Source organism: Nomia melanderi, chromosome 8 (assembly GCF_051020985.1).
Source record: "Nomia melanderi isolate GNS246 chromosome 8, iyNomMela1, whole genome shotgun sequence".
NCBI lineage: Eukaryota > Metazoa > Arthropoda > Insecta > Hymenoptera > Halictidae > Nomia > Nomia melanderi.
In genome coordinates, this window is record NC_135006.1 from 13,711,017 (window position 1) to 13,735,306 (window position 24,290).

Here is a 24,290-nt window from a genome sequence, read left to right on the forward strand (position 1 = left end):
CGATAGATAGCGCCGGGGAATCGTTCCAACGTGAAAAACTGTCGGGATCGATTTCCTCGTTGCCCGGACTGTTTCTCACTGTCAACCGATAGAGACGTTTGTCCAGGAATTCCGTCCAGGGGAAACGACGGGCGCGGGAATTAAGACTGGGAGAGAGGAGAGGGAAAAAAAAGGAGGAAGAGGAGGATCGTTCGGCCGCGGTACGAAACGTTCGCGCGGCTAAATATTCAAATTAATACGGCACGCTCGCGATACGGGCCGATAGCGGGCCGTCCGACTTTAGCGATTCGGCTTATCGAGCCTCGGGCCGCTCCTCGCGATGGATACGAATGTTTGCGTGCTTATTCATGAAAGGAACGAGCGATAACGGCCGCCTCCTGTCATTCTTTATCGGCGGAGTCGCGCTGTTACCTCGGCTTCAATAATTCCGGCCGCTGTCGTGCACGACAGCATTAACATTGTCAGGTAGGTGTTTTCTCAAGTACGTTTTCAACGTTTCGCTACGTCATCTGGCCGGCTCTCGGCTCGAAGAAAAATTCTGCCCGCTCGACGTTCACCGTCGTCCCGATTTCGAAACGGGGGAAACCGCGATCCGTGTTCTCGCGTACCTTATCCGCGATCTAGGAAATTATCCCCTTCCTGGTTCCTTGATCTATTTGCTCAATCGGCTCAATGTTTCTCGCGCCGAGAAACAGCGTCCGAGCATGCTCGAAAATCCGAGGTTCGCCGGACTCTGTCGTGATTCGTTTGATATGCATCGGTGACGGTGGTTGGGACTTACTCGGGGGTAAATGGAATTGTTAGCGAGCGCTGGGGAAGTATTCCGATTAAGTGTACGCTTCGTTGAAAGGGATGGGAAGTTTCTTTAATAATTTATGCCTGTAACGTGTAGTCCGTGACACGAGGACAGGTATCTAGCTGTAGCTGAGCACTTCGCTTCGACTTTGACACATCAAATTTTCAATTTCAAATTTTAGATTAAACTCGTATATTTCAATGTTCGTTCGCCGCGCATCTATCCTCCCACGAGTCCACAATCGACAGAATACCTCGCACAAGATAAAACTGTAACAGGTTTCATTCCCTTTCGAAAACCCGTCAGGAACAGTCCAAGGAGCGTATCTCGTCGAAAATCCGACGGGATCACCGCGAAAATGAAAATCTGTCCCGCGATCGAGTATTACACGGGGCGAATTGCTCCCCCCCGAATGCTCGCTAATAAAAAAAGGTGGGGGATGTACACGGTCGAAGGGATGGGAGAAGAAGCGAGGCAGGGGACAAGGTCCGTGGATCCGCTTGTAACCCGTATAGCCCATTTTGGGCTCGCGTATATGACGCTATTCGCAGGATACCGACGACTAAACGAAGTCACCCCTTGGCTTGGGGTCGGCGAGGGGCTGCGGAAAGGGGTTTGGCCGCCCTGCGCGAGGTTACAAGACGAAATAAATACAATATTATGCAAACGGGCGGGACTGATCGCGCTCGGCAAAGCCTCGGGAATCTCGGGAATCCCGAATAAATTGACACTAAACGTGGAAGGGTGTGCCGCCCTACGTTGTCGCCGCGCGATTTCGTCCTAGACCGGGTCGGCTACGCGTTACGGAGCAGCCGGAAATATATATCGATGCCCCCTCCGCAACACGCCGTATCCCAATATCACCTAACAGCTATTTCGTTTATACAGGGTTCAGAGAGAGAGAGAGAGAGAGAGAGAGAGAGAGAGAAAGAGAGAGAGGTGGAGCAAGGGAACGGGGTGGTTTAGGCCGAGAAAGGGGAACCCGACCGAGAACGTGTTTTTCCGGAATCTATGCATTGCTCCCGCGGAATGACATAGGGCTGATCGCATCGTCATACTGCCGCCTTCTTCTTGTACCTTTTTCTTCCGAGATTCCCTTAACGATTATCTATAGGCTGCTGGTAATTCCGAATTTCCTGGTAATACCGTTTTCGAGCGCGATTCAAAGTAATAGCAGGAGTTGCGGCGATAACTTCAATATTAATTCAAGCGAAATGATACTCGGATAATATTCAAGATTACAATTCGAAGAATCGCAGTACGATTTTATTTCTTCTTCGTCGCGTACGCATTACTCGGAACACGTATCTCTTCCATATCCGCGACGGTCGTTACACATTCGAAACTTCAGCGGAGCATCTGCCGATTACTCGATAAAACTTTCATCATCCGCGCATCGATTTCTCTTTACAAGATCTCGCGCGAACCACGATACTCGGATCGTTATCGACGAATATCGATGTCCACGCTCCGGGCACTTTTTCCCTCGGAGTGTGTTCCTTTTTTCCAACGGAGGCAACAGCCGGAATGGTACCCGCCGGAACGGCGAGGGAATTTGTTTGCAGCGAAGGGACAGGACGACGCTGCTCGTTATCTGGCCAGATGGTAATTTGATAGAAAGTTCGGCCCGTGTTTGAATACGTCCCGGTAATTTATCGCCGCGCGGACGTTCCGTCGTCCGGGGTGGCTCCCACCTCGCACCGTAATTCCTCCCATTTTTCGCCCGTTCCCGCGCGGTGTAAATACCAGAGGTATCGTATAATCATCTAAATTACGATCTCAGCGCGGCGCGCGCGTCCGTTGCCGGACGTCCCGGCCTAGAAAGAGGAGGGAGCGGAGGGGCTGGCCGCGATCCTACGTCGATTCTAATCTCCCTCTCTCTTTATCGCGCCACCGCCGCGTCGAACCTTCGGCCGGACAGTAAACCTTCGAACGAAATGGCCCTACGCGCGAGCCGTATCCTTGTTACCGATACCGGTAACGACGAGGACGGCCATTCCCGGCGCTGCCAGCATCGACGCGTATATATACGCTCCACTCCCACGCTTCCCGCGCCCGTCTACATTCCGCCATCTCTCCTATGGTCCAATTACTCGTTGTTCTCCGGCCCTCCATTTTTCTCCATTTTTCTATTCCTCGTTTTTGATATTTACGTCGAACGGCCGACCAGAAAAATAAACGCGCCACGCTGAAATTCAATTTGGTTCGTTGGCTGCTGCCTTTCGAATTGTAGAATTTACTTCAATATTCGAATTTTTCTATTGTCTTCGATGTTTCGAGGAAAAACGCCGATGAATCAACACGATCTCATTGAAGTTCATCGTTCTGTGTACGAGTTCTTTACCCGTTACCGTCTTTTATTTCCATAAGTGTACTTATAATTTCAAAAACGCTACCAGGATCCGCCGAGCGAGGGATAAAGGTTGAAAGCCTCAGAAATGCCAAGAACAAACCCAGACACGTACTCGCAGTTGCAAAACGTGCGTCTGCTTCCAATCGGCTCCGAGCGAACCAGCCGTAAATCACCTTTACGAAAACAGTGACGTGTCACGTGTGCGAGCGTAACACCGCGACCTGGAAAACGGACGTTTCGCAACGGAATCCTTATCTACCGGTCGCGCGCGCGCGCGTGTTCGCCGATACCGCCGGTTACGGGCCGCGTAAATGCACTCGCGGTCCCACGTTCGGAGGCGGCCTGCTCTGAAATCGTCGGCCGCGGGACGCCGTTTTCCCCGTTCTGTCGCTGGAATCAGGCCGGCCGTCGATCGGGGCACGAGTGAGAATCGGTGCCCCGTAGCAGAAGATTATACGCTTTAAATGGATAATTAAATAGCAACGGAACTGACTGAAAGACTGACTGGGGATGATTGCCGGGTAGCGGCGCGAGCATGACCATGGAATTGCAGCCCGGGGGCCCCTTTGAAGAGGAGGAGGGTTTCGTTATTACGCCCTCCCTCCGCCTCGCCCAGCGTCCCCCCGCTCCGCCGTTCTGCCGTACCCCGTGTCTAAACTGAACGGAAACGTTATAATTATCTCGATTCCCACAAGTCACGAGCTCGGTTCCGATTGACGTGGCGAGGAAAAAGGGGGAGGAAGAGAAGTTTCGTCGGTGGCGCGGCGATGACGATAGCGGTTTCGAGACTTTGTTCGCCCGGAATCGGTTCACTTTTAGCTTCATTGTACCATGCATCGGCGGGGAAACGCGAGATTGAAATTCGGTGGTCCGGATGCAGTCCACTGATTCGCGGCGGGAATTCGCAATGAATCTCCTCTGGGTCCTCGAGGATCTTCTGCTTCGCACGATTAGAAAGCATCGATTAAAACCATTGGTACCTCGATGTACGAACCACTCGACATACTCTTCGACGTATTTCCTACTCCACTTTGATTCTTGTATACTAACTTAATTCTGACAAACCGCGATTTATACCAAGTTCTAATATAATAGAAAACTGGATACCAAGATACGCTTTTCGAGAATTTACCATAACTATAGACTGAGACGAATCAAGTTCGTATATTTCCAACGAATCGATTCATGATCCCGCGACTGCGGCACCGTGGATCGTTCCCGATCAACGTCGAACGATCGAAGACCTAGAACCGCAGCGCGGCAGTTTCCCGGGGTCATTAGCGGAGTCAGTTAATAGCGTCGTGGTATCCGCCAGTTTCTCCGGGTCCGCGAGATTAGTCCAGGGTGGCCGTCAGTCGTTTCATTAGCACGGTCCAATCAGCCGGATACGGGCCGACGACGATCCTTGGCGGCGCGGAGCAGTGAGGCCTAATCAATGAAATTGGGAGACAAAGCCGGGTCAGTAGCCGAGGTCACCGGTCATCGGTCCTGGCGACGATTGAGCCCAAGAACCTCCTCTTCGAGGGCGACGCCGCCTCGGACGACACAATGAGGTAGGTGTGTCGCCTCGCCACGCTCCCGGGGCCTCCTTACGCACCCTTCGGTGCCTTGTTCCCGGTGATCGGCCGACGGATCGCACGTCCGACCGTGGGAGACACCGGGAACACGCGCGGGTCCTCCCAGATACGACCGCCCCGCGGAACAGACATCGATGTTCCTCGGTGCACGGCCACGCGGGTAGGGACCCCGTGGCAGACAGGGTCGCGTGATAATGACAGGCTTGGGCGTCGCACGGTGATTGAGGTGGTCGTGTCACAGAGACCCGGTTCGACCACGCCCTGCAGGTCGCCGTACCAATTCGCATCGATTCCCTAAGTCACCCTCGCGGGATATCCTCTTGCGCTGCTTTTTGCTGCATTATTGCCCTCGGTTACACGATTCGTTCGATTGGCACTTTCGGCTCGTGAAAATGTTAGTAGAATTGTTCGAGTCTCGAAGGTTTTCATTATTCACATATTCGAATTCTATCGGTAAGGCGATCGTTGCTAGTTTATACGTTTCTAAGCGAAACATTCGATTGTCCGTTTAGAAGTTTGTAATTCGGAATGTTTGGAGTTACGGTCGCTAGGAGGGATATAATTAGAAACGACAGTATCATTTGCCAAGTCCGCAGTATGTAGGCTATACAAAATGGAGATATGTTTTCCCAAGGAGCCGCGCACAAGGGGAAAGCGACGTCCAAGAAAAGCGGCGACCCGATTTTTCCCGGTAGGAGCCGGGGAACGCAGTCCGGAATAACTGATTATCGAACGCGAGCGGTGCCGTCGCGGTGACGAGGCAGATTTCAGCGGCGATATCTATCTGGCAGATGGAGCCGCGCGTTCGCCCGATTCCCGTCCGTGTGGCTTGTATACCATTCGACGTCGTCCACCGCGAGCCGACATCGCCGCGGCATACCATCTTTGGGCTTGGCTTATCTCGTATCGTCCGAGGTTGGCACGAATAGCTGCCAGGCGCGTCCTCGCTCGCATACCTCCATACATTCCATTGTGTTTCGTCTGTAATTACGCCGAAAGGGACGCGGGGCCGACCGCGCCGCGCGGAGAATGCGTCCCCGGGACTGATTCTAATCAGCGCCGCGGATCCGTAAGACGTCGAACTGACAACCGTGTTCCGCGCGTCGTTCCCGGGATTCGGATCGAACGGGTTGATTTATTAACGGACGCGCATTGTGCGCCGATCGACGCGGCGAGCGACGGGTAATTGGATGCGGGTATTTCTTCGCGAATTTCTGCGCCGGGTACCGTTCCGATGTCACTTAAACCTCCGCGATACGACGTATTCTTGCTTTCCACTCGAGAAACTTTCATCGCTGTCAATGCCATCGAAAACGTAGCATTGGAACTGTCGGACGTGTCGAAAGGACCCGTTTAATGTTTCGTTCGCTGTAATGATGGAAAAATTCAAATGGTTTCCCTGGGTAATGATTAATACGTTGATTCTCTATGGTGATAAGAACGGGTCAACCTTCGGGTATATGATACATTCAACGCGTGCAGAATGCACATATTTTACCGTTTCTTTTTCCTTTCGTAACGCCTCGAACAAACAAGTACCTAAAATATTCTACCATTGTTTCTTACGACACCCGATGACTCACGTGTTCGTTCGCGGATAACTGTTACAATATTTATTCGCCGGGATTGTACACGGTGTCCCGTTGCGTGCGGAAAGCGCGGCAAGGGTGGCTCCGGCGCGTCGAGGCGAGAGGAGGAGGTGCACGCGATCGAGCCGCGCGACACGACCTTGTTTCGTCATCGGCGAAAGAGGGACACGCTTATTGCAAATTACCGATAATCGTAAATTCCCGGTGAAAATATTGAGTTACTCGGACAGCGAAATGGCCGATATGCATCGCATGCATAGACTCGCGGAGCGTAATGCCGCGAGTGCTAGAATGCCGCGGCGGAGAGCGGTGGGCAAGCGGACCGCTGCAACGGGAAACAAGCCCGCAGCTCGTAAACAAGGTCATATCGGGCGTACGTTTGCGCGCCGCTTTTTTCCCTCTTTTATTATGCTGAATCCACCCCTGCTGTTCTTCCATATCCGACGAGGTATCGCGCGCGTAAAACTTCAAATTTCATGTCGGAATTAAAAGAAATCTATTACCGGGCGGTGTTAAAACAATAGGCAATAGAGATAAACAAACGTCACGAATAAATTCGTGCGCTCGGAATGCGAGCGAACGGGCGCGCGTGAGTCACCGCAGTACGTCAAGGAAATTCGAACGGACGTGTATCGAGAGCAGTTAATAAAAATACGCGCATGAACGGCCGAACCGATAAATCCCGTCTAAAAGTCTCCTCTCCCGAAAGAAGTCCGACGGAAGTGCTCCGGAGCGGCGGCCATTACCGTGGAGCAAGGCCCACCGCCGCCCCGTCAGTCTGCAATAACGGCACATTAAAGGATTTTAACGCCGAAATTGAATAACCCCCGAGGCGGTAACGAAGTTCAGCTCGCTCGCCGGAGATATAGCTATCCGCCGATGGAAGGGAACAGTCGGAATGAAGGCATTAGAGATGACTGACGCGCTGACGTCGCCTATTTTGTCTTCTTCGCCGGTTTCCCCCCGCCGGCCCTCGCGTTTCTCCGCTCGGCGGGACCATCGTCGAATTGGCCGGCAATTTTACGATCTTTCCGTGGCCCCGATCGCGGCCGGCCGGAGACCTATCGGGCGGATTCTGAGTTACTGCGACTTTCGTAATATATTGCGGACGCGAATTCCACGCTGTCAGCTCGTTTCTCGCGCGCGCGGCAGTTAAGACGCGGCGGGGACCGGTTTCTTGGAAAGTCGCGGACCACTCATCGATGACAAATCCCCCGCGCCGCGATTAAATACAATTTCATTGGACCTGTCGGTTATTACACCTCCCGGAGATCTACGAGCGCTGTAAAATACGTCAGGTAGAGTCGACGTGTTTCTCGGCCCCGTCAAATTTCAATGGCCCCTGAATATACTCAGTGAAATCTCTGACACTCGGACGTTGGATTAGGCCGCTAGGAAAATGTCGTTTCATTTGAATATCTAACGTTTTACGCTGCGCCTGTAGGTGTCATTCTCCCGCGCGGAATAGACGAGTGTCTCTCGTTTCTTTCGCAGAGGTGATTCGGTGGAGTTGCCAGAAAAATCCTCGGCGTGATTTGTACCCGTGGCTTTCCTCGAATGATGAAACGCGCAGACGCATCGTTTAAATTCTGATCTTTAGAGTGCTCCTTAGTTCGACTGTAGTATCATCTTGGCCGAGGCAGCACGCCGCAACCAGAGCCAGTAAAATCCTTTAACAAATAAATACGCCAGGAAGGAAATCATGAATATCGTGTACTTATACCTACTTTCACGAATTTGTATTGCCAACTTTCCAATCAAATACCTATCCACTTTCTATCGCAGCGCATCTCCTTGATTAATTGCCTACAGATATTTACATCACTTTCAACTTATAAAACTGCGGTCCAGTAGGAAACTCTCTTAATTTCACTGGCACAACCGTCCCGCAAAAACCTCTTGAATATCAATGAAATCGTCGCGTCTTCTATAATTCTATGATCGTTCGTACATTCGTCGAAGTCCCAATCAATTAGTTTCTACGATCTCCGAAATCAAAGGAGTCCAATGAGTCCGGGTAGCGCCGCGCAGGGCGGAATCGTGGCTCGTGATGACGAGGCGCGATCCGTGGCGGCTCCCACGCCCCAAACGCCCCGCTCGTTAGTCGTAGTCAGCAGCGGTCGTCATCGACGTGTCATTCGGCACCGAGGAGCAGCCCAGTTATCGGGGGGATCCCGGAACGGGTCGGCGAAGGACACGAAGAGGTACAAACCGAGCCGGGTTCAGCGAGGTCCGACGCGCGGCAGACCGCCCATCCGACATCGACGGCCTGACGCAGCATCGAGACCGGCAAATTGTCGTGCGCGCGCGTTCACGTGGCGCGATTGTCGATCGTTTCGACGTGGGAAGTGTTGAGAGAGACGCCTTCCCCGTGACACCCGGTCTCTGTATCGTCTGGCCGGGCCGTAACGAGGGGTACGTGCGCAATTGGTCTGATCAGAGCGTCTCGCGGGTCGCTGGCTGGTTTAGGGGATGTCAACCGAAGGATGGCGGAGGTGGGACGCGCCGTTATCGTTCCGCGACTTCGGCAATTCCGCGGGAACGAGTCGGCCGCTTATCGACGTCGATTAATAATAGTCTTGCCGCATACCCCGTTGCCGGCTATGATTTATCGACTGAAGCCGGGCACTCGCGGTCCGAACAGGTTACAAGTTGAAACATTGCAAGATGCTAATGTCACTACATTGAATATTAATGGATATCAAAGTTGCTCAGTCGCATCTTGGCGTTTTACCGATCGCGCGGAATATTGGTACCGTTTGACTCTCGGCGTGCGAGGAGAGCGATCTTTTAATTGATGCAGCGAGGGGATCGGTTTCGGCGACGAGCTTTAACAGTTTTCTTAGTGTGTTACAAGGAGATTACGAATGATGAGATAAAAATGGAGTTTGATCGGGGCATTGTTCGATAGTTACGTTAGTTTCGTTCGCGTGCGAGGACCTGTGGATGCTAGGGCTTCCGTTTCAGTTGAAATGTTCGAAAGAAAATCCCATCCCAGGCAGCTGGCGCTGATTTGAATTTGGGTCACGGAGGATCTCATTGTCTCGAGAATTGTCTTAGGGAGCGGTTCGCTCCGGGAAAGGGCCACGGTTATTTCAGCTACGTCTCCGGTATCAAGGTAGCGGCTCGTGGATGAGGTTAGCGTACCACGAAAAGGGGTCGTCTCGAGGCAATCGGGCTAAACTACAGACTCATTTACACACTTAGCCCGGCTTCCGCCTGGCTCGTTTCTACCCCAGACGACGAGCCGGCCCAAATGGTTTTCATATTGTCTTTTTATCGCCCGTTTTCATTTTATCGCTTGTTTGGCCGCTGACTCGAGTCGTCCGCCTCGGCGGTCCCGCTTCTATTATACCGATTCGGCTCGTCGTACTCGTTTCTATCGATTTCTTCGTATTTGCTCGTTTCTTTCGGGTATCCAAAATACGAACTATCACAAGAAGATTCTTAGTCAGTTATAGATTCTTAAGAATTCTACTCGACGGATTGCATGGAACCAATCAATCTATCATTCCGAAGCTCGAGAGCGATTCGATTGAACGCAATTATTGTAAGTACCGTACGATGTTCGTTCATTTCCAGACAGCAATTACGGGTATATTAAGAGGCGTGTTCCCGTTATCGATTCGCGTTCCCGTTCTTATCGGGCGAGCAGAACGTTTCATCCCTTAATCGAGACACGGGAAAGGAGAGACGTCCGGGAGATTCATTCAATTCGCGAGAGTGTTACCTGCAACTTTCTCGCGATAATACTTTTACCGAGTCAAAGTTGCGCATCGTCACGAGCAGCCCGAGGGGGGTGGTCGACCCTAGGCGGAAAAGGCATCGGTCGCGACGGGGGTGGGGCGCAGCCCGGAACGGACCGCCGCGAGCACTTAAGACTATTGTTTTCAATGTAATTGGATAGCTGCTGCTTTCTCTCTTTCTCTCTTTGTCCCTTCCACTTCCGTCCGCCCGTTCCGGCGGCTACATCGAGCCGAGAAGAGGGTGGAAAGCAGTCAGCCAGCCGGTCCCCATGTAGCTTCAACAATTATCTTGATTGTTTTATGCATACACCAACGAGACCGAGCCGGGTCGTGGCAGGATGGGGGAGGATCCTTCGATTTCAGGACGAAACATGCCATTGCAACGTTTTATGCTACCTTTCGGCTAACTTTACGACGAGACCTCGATTAAGACCTAAATTATATGTTTCTATTAAAAAACGACCGCGTGAAGATACACTGGACAGCTCTATTCCATAATAATAAATGGATCATTTCATCGAAGGTTCATCTATCGCACGTTGCAATATCACAACTGACCTGTTAAACCTACAACAGTTACCACTGCCAACTTCACAATGCAAGCCTCACCGCTTCAAAAATATCTCTCCCATTCGTTCCCTCGTCTTAATCACATTCCCGATCATAGAAACCACGATCAACAGCCCACAAAGAACGATTCCCTCGAGGAATCACCGAATAATTCCACCGCAAAGCAATTTCGTCCATCGAGGTGAACGTTCACGCGCCGAGATAACGCTACCCGCTTCCAAGACGTAATCTCTCCAGGGTGGAAACCGCTGGCCGGTCGTCGCGCGAAATTACAGAAGCCCGAAATCACGAGGCTGTCGTCGCCGTTGGCATGACACGGCTGGTCCCGCGATCCAGAACGGCGATCGATCCCCGTCAAATCCGCTGCGCGGAGCTCGCTCCCTTTGCCAGCAGCCCCGTTCCCGATATGACGTTATACGCGGAGAGAGAGAGAGAGAGAGGGAGAGAGAGAACGGCAGGTAGCCGAGGCCGAGATCCGATAGAAACTCTACGCCCAGACAATGCTCTCGGCCGATTTAATTAGGATAAGAATCGCTTGGATCGCGTATACACGGCCGCACAATGGGCTTTCGCGCGCGGCGCGGCACGGGGAACAACGGGGCGGAAGGGTGGGACGCGGAGGCACGGTTCCGATGCGTGTGTACCGTGGCTCGCCTCCAAGAAACATGATATAGAAGGGCGAGGGGTATCCGCGGCTTACGGTGGTTTCCAAAAATACCGCAGGCTTCGGCAAAAAGTAACGAGCGCAGGAAGGGAGGGGCGTGGAACGTAACACCGCGAGAGCGCCACGTGCTAATTATGTAAAAATATGATGCGGTCCGGCCGCTTGCGGTGCTGCCGCGGGCTTTTACGCGCAGCCGGACCCGCTCCCGTGTCTGGCCGGCGATCGCGCGCCGCTTGGCATCGGTTCGGCCCGAACCCGCCTCGGATTTAATGCCCCCGGGTATCGGTCGCGCTGCCCTGAATTATCATCGAGCGTGTCGCCGCGGTCGCGTAACCGGCGGCGCCTGATTTAATCGACCGCCGCGGTCGCGAAAAGGCGGGCCATCGAGAGCGGGGCTCGAAGGAAATCCCCGATCGAATCGGGCGAGGGTTATGACGCGGCTGGATTAATTGAGATCCGCGCGCGCGCTCGACGGCACCGCGGGACGATTAATTGGCCGCGATCGGGGCCGCCGCCGGTAATGAACGCGTCTCGCAGGAACTTCGGGGAACGGAGATTTTCGCTCGGTCGATGCGCTCGGGGATTGCAATTAGGCGGCGGCGATGGTTTTCCTTTGTGCTGATGCGCTCCGGGTGTGCAATTAGCGCGCGAGCGCTTCTCTAACTAGAGTTAATTGTGAACGTAGATGCGCGGACCGCCTGAAATTGTAATTACGAATGTAGCACGGTTTTCTTTTTCGTTCGGTTTAATTAGCGCGTAAGATCGCTCGGTATGAAACGGTCGATTCCTTTTTTCGTGGTTCCAGCTTCTAATGGAGCGCCGACACGTTCGCGCTGTTGTTGGAAATAGTCTCTAGGTGTACACCGTACACGCATACATACCTCGCACGTTGGTTGGCTTTTGTTGAACGGCAAGCTTGTTACGCGGTGGTGTTTATCGCGGCCGGGAAATGAAGATTGATGGAGTCCAGTCGCGATTCTAATTAAAAAATTACGGATTCCAGCGCGAGCTGTCCACCGTAATTCACGTTGGATAACCGGCATTTATAAAAGAGCGGTCAAATGCGCGTATCAGCGGGATCGGACGTTTCACGCGCAACAGCCTAACATTTGCCGACGTCCCGGTTTCACGCATCCCCGAGCGACAGATAGCGCGTCCGCGATTTGTCCTGCTCAGGCGACGATTACGTGACTTTAATATCGCGACGCGGTCTAATAGGAGATGAAAATTAAGATGCGCGATGCATCGTCCCGGTGGGATCAGCGTTCGCGTACCTCGTAACGTAATTAACGAGATTATCCATGCATCGCGTGCGCCGTTTTTTCCTTTAACGTTCCACGAAGTCCGTCGTTTATCATTTGTAACACGGCGGAAGTTCACGGACGGTTCTCCGATGTTCGACGCGGTCGTCGAGGTAAATCGACGACGAAAATACGAGTTGTGGAAATTCCCGTTCGGACGAGTTTTTCGAAGTTTTCGAAAGGAAGACTGCACGGTTTTCATAGAAAAGTGACGCGGACGCAGCCACTGGCAACAGCTCAAAGGCTTCGCGGCCTCGAAACTGGAGCTAGATGCATAAATGATGCACTTCTCGGTTGTTCCATCGGTCTTGCCGAGCGAGTCCATAAATTCGTGTATAAATCTCATCGTTCTTCCAGGGAAGTTACGGCTCGCATTAATTTCGCACTCGCGGCGAGAACCCGGGATCCTTCGCGCCCTCCTCCCGCCCGCGCCTGATGGCTGCCAAGCAACAGGAAGACGAACGACACGCGTGCAAACCGTGCTCGCGCGAGCCGCCACGAGAGTGAAAACACGCGTATGAAACTTCTTTGCTCCCGGCTGACGTTAATCTACTTGTTGCGTCGCGACTAATCGCGATCGGGCTCTCATGAAACCCTGAAATAGACCCTCGCCGATCAGATTGATTTCCGTGATACGCCGATATAATTCGACCATTTATAGCTCGCTTCCACACACGTTTCGGAATTCAACAAGTAGAAAATTAGAAGAAACGTAAAATCTCACGATACAATACACGAATAATAATACTATAATCATATTCTTTCAAATATTGTATTTCTATGAAACTTACAAGATTCGTATAACAATGATCACAAAAATCGCAGGAAATTAATTTTTAAACGATGGATTGCGAACGATATTACACGCTTGTCGCGGTCCCTATGAACTACGCGGCGGCCATTTTGTTGCGCGCCAGCCGATTTCTTTCGATAATCCGCGGGACAGAGATTATCTTGTAAAACCGACGATTCGAGACCCGTTTCTTCGCCGCTGTCCACGACTGACCTTTCTCCCGTATATCTTGGATGGCCCCTCGTAAAGCCTGTCTTTCGTGAAAGCCAATACGAGCGTCGAGGACGGATCGTCGTCTCCGCAGAAGCGCATCTGCGCCGATGCGACAGCGCGATAAAACGCACTCGTCTCCGGCGTGCAGAAACGCTTTTTACCGCGCTCCTCGACCGAACTGTCCCCCTTCCCTTAGCCGGTTCTTCTTTTTATTGTTGTTGTTGCCCGGCAATAAATAATATTTCACAGGTGCGTCCGGACGAGCCTGCGCGGCGCCTGTAATGCGCCTGCCGTCGCGTAGATAAAACTTCCCCGTGCGTCTATGCGCACTGTGCACTTACCTGTTACGCGATAAATCATCCGATAAATTGTTTAAAAGCACGGACTGCGGCGAAACGTGAAGCACGACGGAGATTTTCCTCGTCGAGCGCCGCAGTAAATAATATAAAAATTGCTACCGTCGGATGTCCGTGGAATGCAACGTACAGATCTCTGACGCGTACCTTCGCATTCTCGACGACTGAATTTCGAGGTAGAAATTTATAAAAGGTGGACTCTTCGAAGGTTATCGAAGGTTAAATTGTGATTACCATGTTCATTAGAGTTTCGGTGTATAAATATTTATAAGCGTTTCCTTTGTTACAGCACCCGTACCCTTCGGAAGACCAGAAGAAGCAGTTGGCTCAAGACACGGGGTTGACGATCCTTCAAGTTAACAACTGGTGAGTGAATCGACGAGCATATCACGAACTTGTAACATATGAAATCCTCTTGCGTCGCCTACCGAATCAAGTACTTCGTACGCTTTATTTCATATGTTACAAGCGATTATCGAATGCATGCAATTTATGAATTTTCACTTTGACATTCTCCAAGATTCTCATAACAGCCTGAAACTATACAAAGTAACTCGCAATATTTCTCGAGTCACCGTCGAGCTTCGGAATAATTTCAAGGATTTTAAATTCCGCGGAAAGCCGGGATCTCCGTGGAAGCCATTAGCTTCTTGCGTCACAATCATTATCCTCCGTTGGCCATTACACGGCGACAGGAAATTCGACGTCGCGTTCGGCGTTCGCTCGGCGACAGGTCTCCTCGCGAGCTGCGTGCCCGGCTGGAACGGTCTTTCTGCCGCGGCCGGACACGGCGGGCGTGTGATACGCGGATTCCGGACACGCTGAAATTACTCTCGTCCGTCAAACGAAACGAACCGTGCCGGGGCCCGGCGCGACGGTGCCCGCGACAAGCTGATCAGTTCAACGAGTCTATCACGCGAGTACGAAGAACAACGGGTACGGCCGCCGCGAGGCACGCACCGGTGCGTCAGATTTCGAAATTCCCGCGTTCCCCGCGTCGCGCCGGATTGTCGGACACCGAGGCATTCTTGGCGTGCCCCCTGTCGAAGATAAAATTGCCGTTGCAATGGGTTTTCGCGCCGCGGAGGAAAGGGATATCTGTCGAGAGGAGAAGAATTTTACGTGCGGGGTAGCTGAGCGTGTGACGTAAGGATTGCCCGGATCGGCGACGGAGAATTTATTTGTCGGAAACATTGAATCGGGAGCTAGGCTATTATTTAACCCTTTGCACTCGGAAGTTTTTCACTAGGAATATTTCAACGTTTTCTGATGAGATAGACACGATATTCTTTGAAGCTAACTCGAAAGGAATTTAGATGAATATTGAGGGACAAAGCTATTTATTCCAATTGTTGACGTATCGGGGTATTATACAAAGTTCGACATTAAATATCAGATTGTTTCACTGCGTCAAATCAAGTAATGACTGAGTCACCCTCCGAGTGCAAAGGGTTAAGAATATATTCATGATACGACGAATAAAATGGCATTTGAGGCGGATAATTCTCTACAAACATTCTATCCACTGTAAACCCAATAGCGATTGAAAAGTGATTCGTCCCCCACCAGAAGCTCGAAACGGTATGGCAATAAGAAGGAGGTCGCCCACGTGCTTCCTAATTATCCCACTGTCGCTCGAGTTTTATCCTGGCAGCGTCGCGGCAAGAAGGCGTCCTCCATTTCCCCGAAATTGCAACGCTCGCGACCGCCCACTTCCGCGTCCACCTGCGAGATTGAATTTTTTCCCAGCCGCTTTCACTTTCAGCCGAGGAATCCCGCAGCCAGTCGTAAACACGGAAAAGTTACGGTTCATAACGTACGGAGCCCTCGGTGGTTTTTTACGTCTGGATAAAAAGCTTGTTAATGGCGTCGCTCGAGCGCCGTGTAGTCCGTTCTGCTCGGGCTCGATGTTTCTTAGAAACCCAGGACTATATTACGGATTCGTTGCGTCTAAACCGAAGCGAAGCCGGCCGCCGCACGCGCGCGCGCGCGCGCTCGCTCGCGCCGGCAGACCCAGATAGCTACGAGGAACATTGTGCGGACAAGCAGCGGCGATATTTACGAGCGGCCGCGGCGATTGTTACGGCCGCGCGCAACACCGCCCACGCGCGATTCCCTAATTTCGACGTTCCATTCGACTCGCGTTTCCCACGTTACGCAGGCCAATCATCGCCTATCCCCGGTCGAACTTTCTCCGTCGTAAACCTTAACGATTCGCCGGTCCGACTGCGCGCTCGACCCCTTCCTCACCGGATCGGGGGAACGTCGGCCGGGAAACGCGTCGCGGCCACACGCGCGGCCGATGTTGCCGTAACTCGCGCGGGGCGACGGAATAAAACCGTAACGCTGTCGAACCGCTTGCTGGCAGCGACGTAACGAGACGTTTAAAATAATATCTCCTTCGCGCTTGGCAGCCAGGTAGGCGAGCAGCTTGTAAAACGTTTATGCCAGCCCGCTTTATGCACCTTTAATCTCGGCGCGAAGTGCCGTACCGGATTATACTAGCCGCTATTATGTAGCGACTTTACGATTTTCGTATCTGGGCCGTCGCGGGACGGAGAAAGAGAGGAGACGACGGTTCTCCCGGTACGCGCGCGACCGCGATTTCCAGGGACCGGCAGAAAGCGGCACGCCTCCGTCCTCCTCCGGGCCTCGCCGCCTCGTCCCGGCCGCGGAGGAATGGGAACACCGTAAATTCCGCGGAAATTTTGACGCTACCGATAAACGCACTCAAGACCGCGTGTACCGCGCGAGATTTTCGGTTCCGCTCGCCGTAAACGCGATAACGGCCAATGCTCGATGCAATTTTTCTTCCTCTTCTTCTTCTTCTTCTTCTTCTTCTTCTTCTTTTCCCTGCTCTGTCGATCCCACTTCCTTCGACTGGATTCTCTCGATCGCCCGAACAGGTTAACCCGTAGGTGCTTGCATCCGCTTAGAACGCGGCTGCAGGTGCGGCCGATAAGCGGCGATACGGCCGCGCGTCTATTGCGCTGGCGAACGTTCCCGAGTGGGCACACGATGGAAACGACGCCGCCGCGCCGCAGAATCGCGTTTGATATACGCGTCCCGCCGCTCGTAACTATGTTTATGGCTCGCGAGTGCGTCCGCGGGAGGGGGCAGATGCCGTGCGTGAATGATGGCGATTCGCTAAACTATTTCTTTCTTGCGCGCGGCCACGTGTTAATGAGTTCGGTTAGTTATCCCGGTGAATTGATTGTAGCGAAGATGAAATAGCGCCGGGCGAATTATTAACCGAGTCTTTGGCTCCGCGGGAAACACGTCTGGTAGTTGAGCAATTTATCTGCGCGAAGCACCGTTTATTTCGAACGCTTTTCGCGGGAAATACTATCGCTTTGCTCGTGTCAAAATGATTCGATGGATGAAAGACAGTATAAGGATGGGCGACTGACGTTCCCTTTCGTCAGTGTTCTGTGGTGACAAACGTTAGATCGCTTTCTTAAGGATTCTAACAATTCAAACACAGCGGATGACGAAATTCGTTAAACGTTGATAACGATTTGATTACGATGCTCGAGGAAACGCGATGCTAATCCGGTGACCTGTGAAAATTAGGCACCCCAAGGCACTCTACATTCCGAAACAAGTTCACCGAAGGGGATTGATCCCCGGAACCGTCAGAAAACAACCCCTGACGAGCTCCTGGAAGACTCGCACGTCGTAGGGAAAAGTTAATTCCGTCCGATCCGGTGGCAGACGGAAAGGGTTAAGACGAAGAGAACGCCCTCGTGGAAGCTTAGTGCCTGCTGTCCCCTGAAATCCTCCGTTTCTTCGAGTTGATCCACCGTACCGGCTCACCCCGCCTCTCTTTGCAGAGGACGGAATGCTTCCCCCAGCCAACGTCCCGCTATCTTGATAGATGTTTCCGCGTAGCACCTGCGCCAGCATTCGAATTACAACAGCCCCTGTTTACCGTGACGCGCCAGCGCGGGGGTCGCGGCTTTTCCCTTTTATCAGTTTCGCCGTCGCGCGAATCGTCCCGAAATCGGCGTCGCTTTCGGCCCGCGGCGCGGTTCGAGCGTCAAAGGAAGGGACGCGAATACCCGTAACGAAACTTGCGGCCGAGCTACCCTTCGCCGAGCACAAAAGAATTCCTGACACCCTCGAGGCGTTCACTTGACTTCGCCGAGGATCGAAATAACCCTTACGGACACGCAAGTCCGGGGGTGTGAATCAGCGAAGAGCATCCGCGCGGTGCCGGATATAAAATGCGAAACGAACAGCCCGACGCTTCTGATTCGCCGCGTCTGACGCGTCGCGGTTGGTCTCCCGGCGTCCCCGTTGCATCGCGACGCCGCGGAGACGCGGGTGGTTTGCGACGCGTATAAATAAAATCGTCGCGCTCGTGCGCGTCCGTCCATCCGTCGGTCGCGACGTCTTATAATAAGAGGCAGGCGCGGGGATGGCCGCCGCGCGGGGTTAGCGCCGGAGGATCGCGGTAATTGAGCACAAATCAAGTTTAAGGAGGCCTCCGCCGCGTTGCCGCCACCTTTTTTTTCCCCCTTCGTTTCCCATCGCAACCGCGCAATATTTATTTCGCTCGCCGCGGAGAGGAGACGCCCACGCGGTGCCACGATAATTGCACGCCGGTGTCCCGGCCGTCCGCCGAACGGTGTTAATTGCGTCGTCGCGGTGCAACAGGGGAGACGTATGTATCTCCTCGCCGCGGAATTTTTGGCAAGCATCCGTGTTTACGCGCACGCCCCCCCCGGCCACCTCGCGGCCACAATATTTTCTCAGGCATCTGTCCATACCGCTGACGTCCGCCGCGCTTTCGGCCTCGTAATTAACCGGCCGTAACCTGTGCCCACGCGCAAATTAGTACCGCATAACTTTTCGCCGGTCGACCGATTCTTCCGAAATAACCTTCTTCCTCGTCCGCTGTCACGGCTAATTAGGCGCCGGAAGGGGTTTCATAGAGACCTGGAACGTCGAATGCCTCCAGAAATCACCCCGGATCGTTCTCCATTTAGACCGAGATAATTAGATTCGGATATGCTTTACATCGATCGCTATCTTTCGGCAATTTACACATGTTCAATTACTGAAGCGCTACTCTAGAAAGTATGCTTACACGAGGTGATTAAAGAACGGACGTAGCAATTGCGAATTAAGTAATGTAGGCCACCTTCGAAAGCATCAATCTTTCCGCACTTATCTATTAAGATTCTGTTCTTTAGAATTCCGAATACTTCCCTCGCCGTCCTATATCTAATTAGCGCACTCGAATTTCACGCCCAGCCCCCGGTACAGTGTCAAGGCGAATTTATATTTTCACGAAATTTCCTCGACGAGGCGCGGTTCTAGGGAAAAGAAGGCGTTCTTTTTTTTTTCCCGCGCGCGCCGAAAGTGCACCGTGTGATGTATGCTTCGCGTGGGTGGGCAGGTATAAGGGCGCACGTAGGCGGGCCCCGGAGCTTACGAGGCTTGCACTTGCGCCGAACTGCATGCGAGAGCCACGGCAATTTCTTCGTGGCGCGATAAGTTTCGTGATATATTTCGCCGGGGGAAACTCATGTTTCCGTAATGCAATTAGAGCGTGGCCGTAGCACTGCTCCGTAGAACGTTGCCTCGGGCGCGGGCTGCGTTCGGGGACGCCGGCGAAGACGACGTCGACAACGACGACGACGACGTCGGGAACGGTGTCGCGCTTAGAAGTAGCCGGTCTAATTAGAATACTTGAGACAAATGAAATAATTCGTAGATAAAATACTTTCCACCGCCTACGTGCTGGAAGAAGTCTCTCCGCCAACCCCTCCATTCTTTCTTCTCTCCATTTATCGTTTCCTCCGTTCGCCTCTCCCGTTCCGCTCTCCTTCCCTTTCTCTCGGTCTCACCCTTCGGCCACAATTTTCCGTCACATATATCAGCGTGGACAGTAGTTAGAACCGGTGCCAGCTTGTTACCGCGTGTAACCCTTCGCGGACCTCGCTGAACAGTGTACACCGCGTAACTTACGGCGGGGATGAAACCGCTGTCGAATGAGTTCAAGACGGAGCACACTTATTCAACAGATGGAGCCGGTCCAACCCTTCTGTAAATTCAATTAACTTGTCGCTCCGGCTACGATTTGATACATTGAATATTAATTCTTTCCGCGTTTGCTCTACGGATTCCATACTTCACGGGGAAATAATGCATCCACTCGCCCCCATTGTCTTGTTCGTTTCGCTCCGTACAATTCCATCGCTACTCTCGTCGCGAGCGTTCTCGAGCGAACGCGTACCTACTAATATTCCCGCTAATTTCACTTCCCCCCTCGGCACACTTAGTTTCTGGCTAATAAGCCGGAGGTTATTTATCGGATTGCCCGGGGAACGCCACTTAGGCCGTTTATTTCCACGCCGCGTTTTTCTTTCCGCGATCCGCTCTATTCGAGCCGCGCGCGAAATAATTTTATCGCGCGACCACGTTCATTCCGTCGACGCCTCGCCGCGCCGACGCCGTTTTTCACCGTCGACGTCGCGAGTCGCACGCCGTTCGAGCCGCGCTCGAAATAAGTTTATCAGTCCGCGCATTCCTGTCAGCGACCGTTGCGCAATTTCTTAAGGGTGCTCCGGGAATATTTAAGATCGCTATCTTGGCTCGGGAACTCGCGTCCATCATACGCCGAGTCTGCCATGAATTTCTAATACAAGTGCCGCGAAATTTATTGAAACTTACAGTATTAAATTTGTAGAATTGCTTCGGTAGCTTCGTTCGTAAAGATTCCGTTTCGCCTCGTATTACCCGAGCGAAGTGAAATTTGTCGATGGTTCGTAATTTTGATACGTTCGAACGCTCGAGCGATGCTTCGATGAATAGCAAGCAGATACGTACACGTGGAGGCGAATCGAATTCGAAATAACAATCCGAACCTACACGATGCACAGCATCGCCTTAATGAAAGCAATATTTCAAGGCGCCGTCAGCACGTGGACGGTTAAACCGAGCGAGATCCTCGCGAAGCCCATCCCACCACGGATTTTCCTTTCTTCGCGGCCGAGTCGAAATAATTTTATCGGCCGGGCCATTTATTCCCGCGACGGCACCCCGCGCGCCGAGTCGCGCCGTTTCCCGCGGCGTTTTTCTTCTTTCGCGCGGCACACCCTAGCGCGCTGCCCGATTTGCTCTATTTGAGCGGAGGTCGAAATAATTTTATCACTTACAGCTGCACCGCCGCCGCGGCGCACCGGTGTCTTAAGAGGATTTCGATGTTAACGGAGACGAAGAGCGATTTCGCTTAAGCCCCCCGAGACGATGCTTAATCACCGGACGAAATTCACCGTCTTACGGACAGGCTGGTTCGGCGAGAAGGAAAAGGAGGAGAGAGAGAGAGAAAAAGAGAGCTTGAAAATCGCGGCGATGTCTCGCTTTTCCTTTCCACCGTCAGATGCATCGTCGACGAACGAATTATCCAAACTACACCGAACCTTTTACGCGTCGAGGCGACGACGCATCGCGTACAATTTTCGCACAACGATTCCGTGGCTGGGTTCGACGGGGTGTACACAAGGCGCTGTCGTCGAGCGATATCAACGGCATTATTGATGACACTAATGAACCTAAAGCGATTACTATCGGTCGTTCGCGTCACCTACCTATCGCTCCACCCCGCATCCCCCTCCTTTATCCCGCCCCTTTCGCGCCGACTTCTCAAGCTTCCTCCCGAGAAAAGCACGGCGGACCTACGAACGTTACCGCGAAGTGACCACCGAAGTCACCCTCCCCCGTCCCTCCGTCCCGGCGACGTGGCTCCTCCGAGCGGATCGTTAACATCATAACTGCACGTCGCGCTGGTAATTTAGACCGCTGTAAAACCGCGGCGCAGTCCACGGGGTCCCCCGTGCCGTACGTTATAAACACGCGCGTACACGCGCGCATGTATGTATATACGCGTTCGGCTGTAACCGACTTGCTAACGAGACATTTCGTTTTACAAAATCGTCCGAGACCCGGGAGCCACGCGAATGGCGCCGTAAATCCACCGACCGGATGTTAATATCCCCCCGCCCGCCCCCGCCGCTCGCTGTCCGCCTCGTCCACCGGTCCATCCAGCCCCCCGCCCCTCGAGTCCGTTCGCAAATATTGTTGCGCCGCGCGGATGTCGCAGTTTTCGGCCTAATGGCCGTTAAACGTCATTTCTGCGGCCGCGGCCGAACTAATCTCTTTTACGCGTTCCGCGAAACCGTGTTCCGTGGCCTTCTCCTTGTCACCGCGACGGAATCATGGCGATGGTAAATCACCGCGGCTCCGCGCCAACCGAATCGAACAGAGCTCGCGAGATCCCAGATTCTCAGACGGTCTTGCTAGACCTTTCTTCTACTGCGGATTAGGGGGTGGGCCGTTTTCATTGGCTTCCCTTGTTTTTTGCCGGGGGGTAGGTCGAAGGTGATCGCACCGGGGTCGTTTGCATGGCAAGTAAGGAACGATTGGATACGAATCCGACGCAGATTAGGGCGTTCGATTAACCGTGAACAAGGGAACTCGAGTTGCCGCAAATGAGCTCGTTCGGGATCTTATGGGAATCTGGCCTCCTCGGTGCAGTTGGTCTTTCTGTGCTGGCGGTGGAACTATTAGTGATATATTCTTTTTCTGAAGTCGTTGAGCGGTTGCTTGGGCATCGATATATTTACTGGTTTTTGTGGATTATATCTTTCCTCCGTCACTTATTGTTTAAATACTATATCGGCGATAACAAGTGGGAACAATCGGAAAAAAGGTGACATTTTTGAAAATTTCGAAATAGAGATTGAGTTTCATGTAAATGGAAATGAACGAAAGTTGTTGTGGTGAAGATTAGAGAGCACGTGTAGCCAGAGTTCTACGAATCGCGTTCGAATTTCGTGGAGATCACGCGAAGATCTCGATCCGTGACGATGATACGGGGCCACGGGATCGTTGTACCCGTCGCTTCTGAAATTCTGGAGGGTAACCGAAGCCTCGAGCTCACGCTCGGCCGAGTCGAAAATCTTGGAACACCCGTATAAGGCGCAAGAAAGGGCCGCGAGAGGTGATGGAGTGACGCGATACGAGCAGCGCACCGGTGACACCGCACACCCGGCTGACTTACGGTCTTCGGCATCACCTGCTCACCCAACGTACAAACGAGCCTGCACACCGGCGAGCTTGATCCCCATCGGGACGCTTCGGACGCTCGCGAACTTTCACCTGGTGCGATATCAACCCTCCGACCGCGACTTCACTTCTCCGTATAAAATTACTGGATAATTTGATTCATTCCTCGGATTCGGCACACTGTAAGCATCATTCTAAACGAACAAGACAGAAGTTTCAACGAAATCTAATAGAATCACTGTCTCTTATACAATTCAGATGTTTCCGCGGTAACGCGTAGTCCAGACGTAAAAATTAACGAAACAGGAAAGAACACGGACATTTAGAAAGGCAAGAACCCGAATAATTATATTTATATATGTTCGACACGATAACGGCAGGATGTTACAACATAATCGAGACACGATTTCCACTTATCCCCCGAGAAGACTTGACGAAATCCGGCTTAATAAAATTTAATTAAACACTCCGCAACCTGTTTAGAACTCGTCACCTTCCCGTATCTGAAACGCGTAACCGGTTCCGCGCACTTTCTTCCGTCAAAGAATTCTTAAATCATTTAAGCAGATTATCCTTTATCACGCGTCGAGATTATTTAATCTAGGAATTCCGAGGCAACGTTTCCATTTCACTCGACGATACGCCGGCGCGCGGCCGCGATAAATCTGCGATTTCTTACGCCGCGAGAAGTCTCCACCCAGGCGCTCCATTAATCTCAACCGAACCCTTTTACCGAACCTAGTTATTGCCTCGCGGAGTCAGTCACGGATCAATTTTCTTCGCTCGGGCATAAACCAGTCCGCCGTTCGCCGATCGGCGAATTTGATTTAAACAACTCTGACCTGTTGGCACGTTCGGCGTGCACGCCAGCCGGAGGGGAAAGGGGGGCAGGTCGGCGGTCGCAATATTTCCGTCACATCGGAGTCAACGACCTCTTATTAATCGCTCGTCGAAATGATAAGGGCCGAGATTGTACGTCGGCCGGGGTGACAAACGACGGAACCGCTGGCTCTAAGAGTGGCTCGCTCGGTCTCCACGAAATCCGAAATCGTGTAGTACACGCCGGTGATTCGGACTCATTGGCTGGCTTCGTGTAACAATCTCATTTAGCCTTGCTCCACCCTGACGAGCATCTCTCTCTCTCTCTCTCTCCCCCCCCATTCTTCTCTCCGTTCCCCTCTTTCTCTGTCTCTCATCAACCCCGTCGGTCGCCTGGAAAGTCCCCTCGGCGCTACGACCACCATCGCCGCGTCCCGT

The 24,290-nt window shown here is 52.6% G+C and overlaps 1 protein-coding gene across 5 annotated transcripts in view; it reads left to right on the top strand.

Annotated features, from left to right (window-relative positions):
- Nucleotides 1–24,290, top strand: part of hth (Meis homeobox homothorax) — a 482,965-nt gene that overhangs the window by 355,809 nt on the left and 102,866 nt on the right. For all 5 annotated transcript variants that reach the window (XM_076370371.1, XM_076370372.1, XM_076370374.1 and 2 more), the window contains one exon: nucleotides 14,248–14,324. In XM_076370371.1, the coding sequence (XP_076226486.1) occupies nucleotides 14,248–14,324 (77 nt within the window). The remainder of the gene's footprint in view (nucleotides 1–14,247; nucleotides 14,325–24,290) is intronic.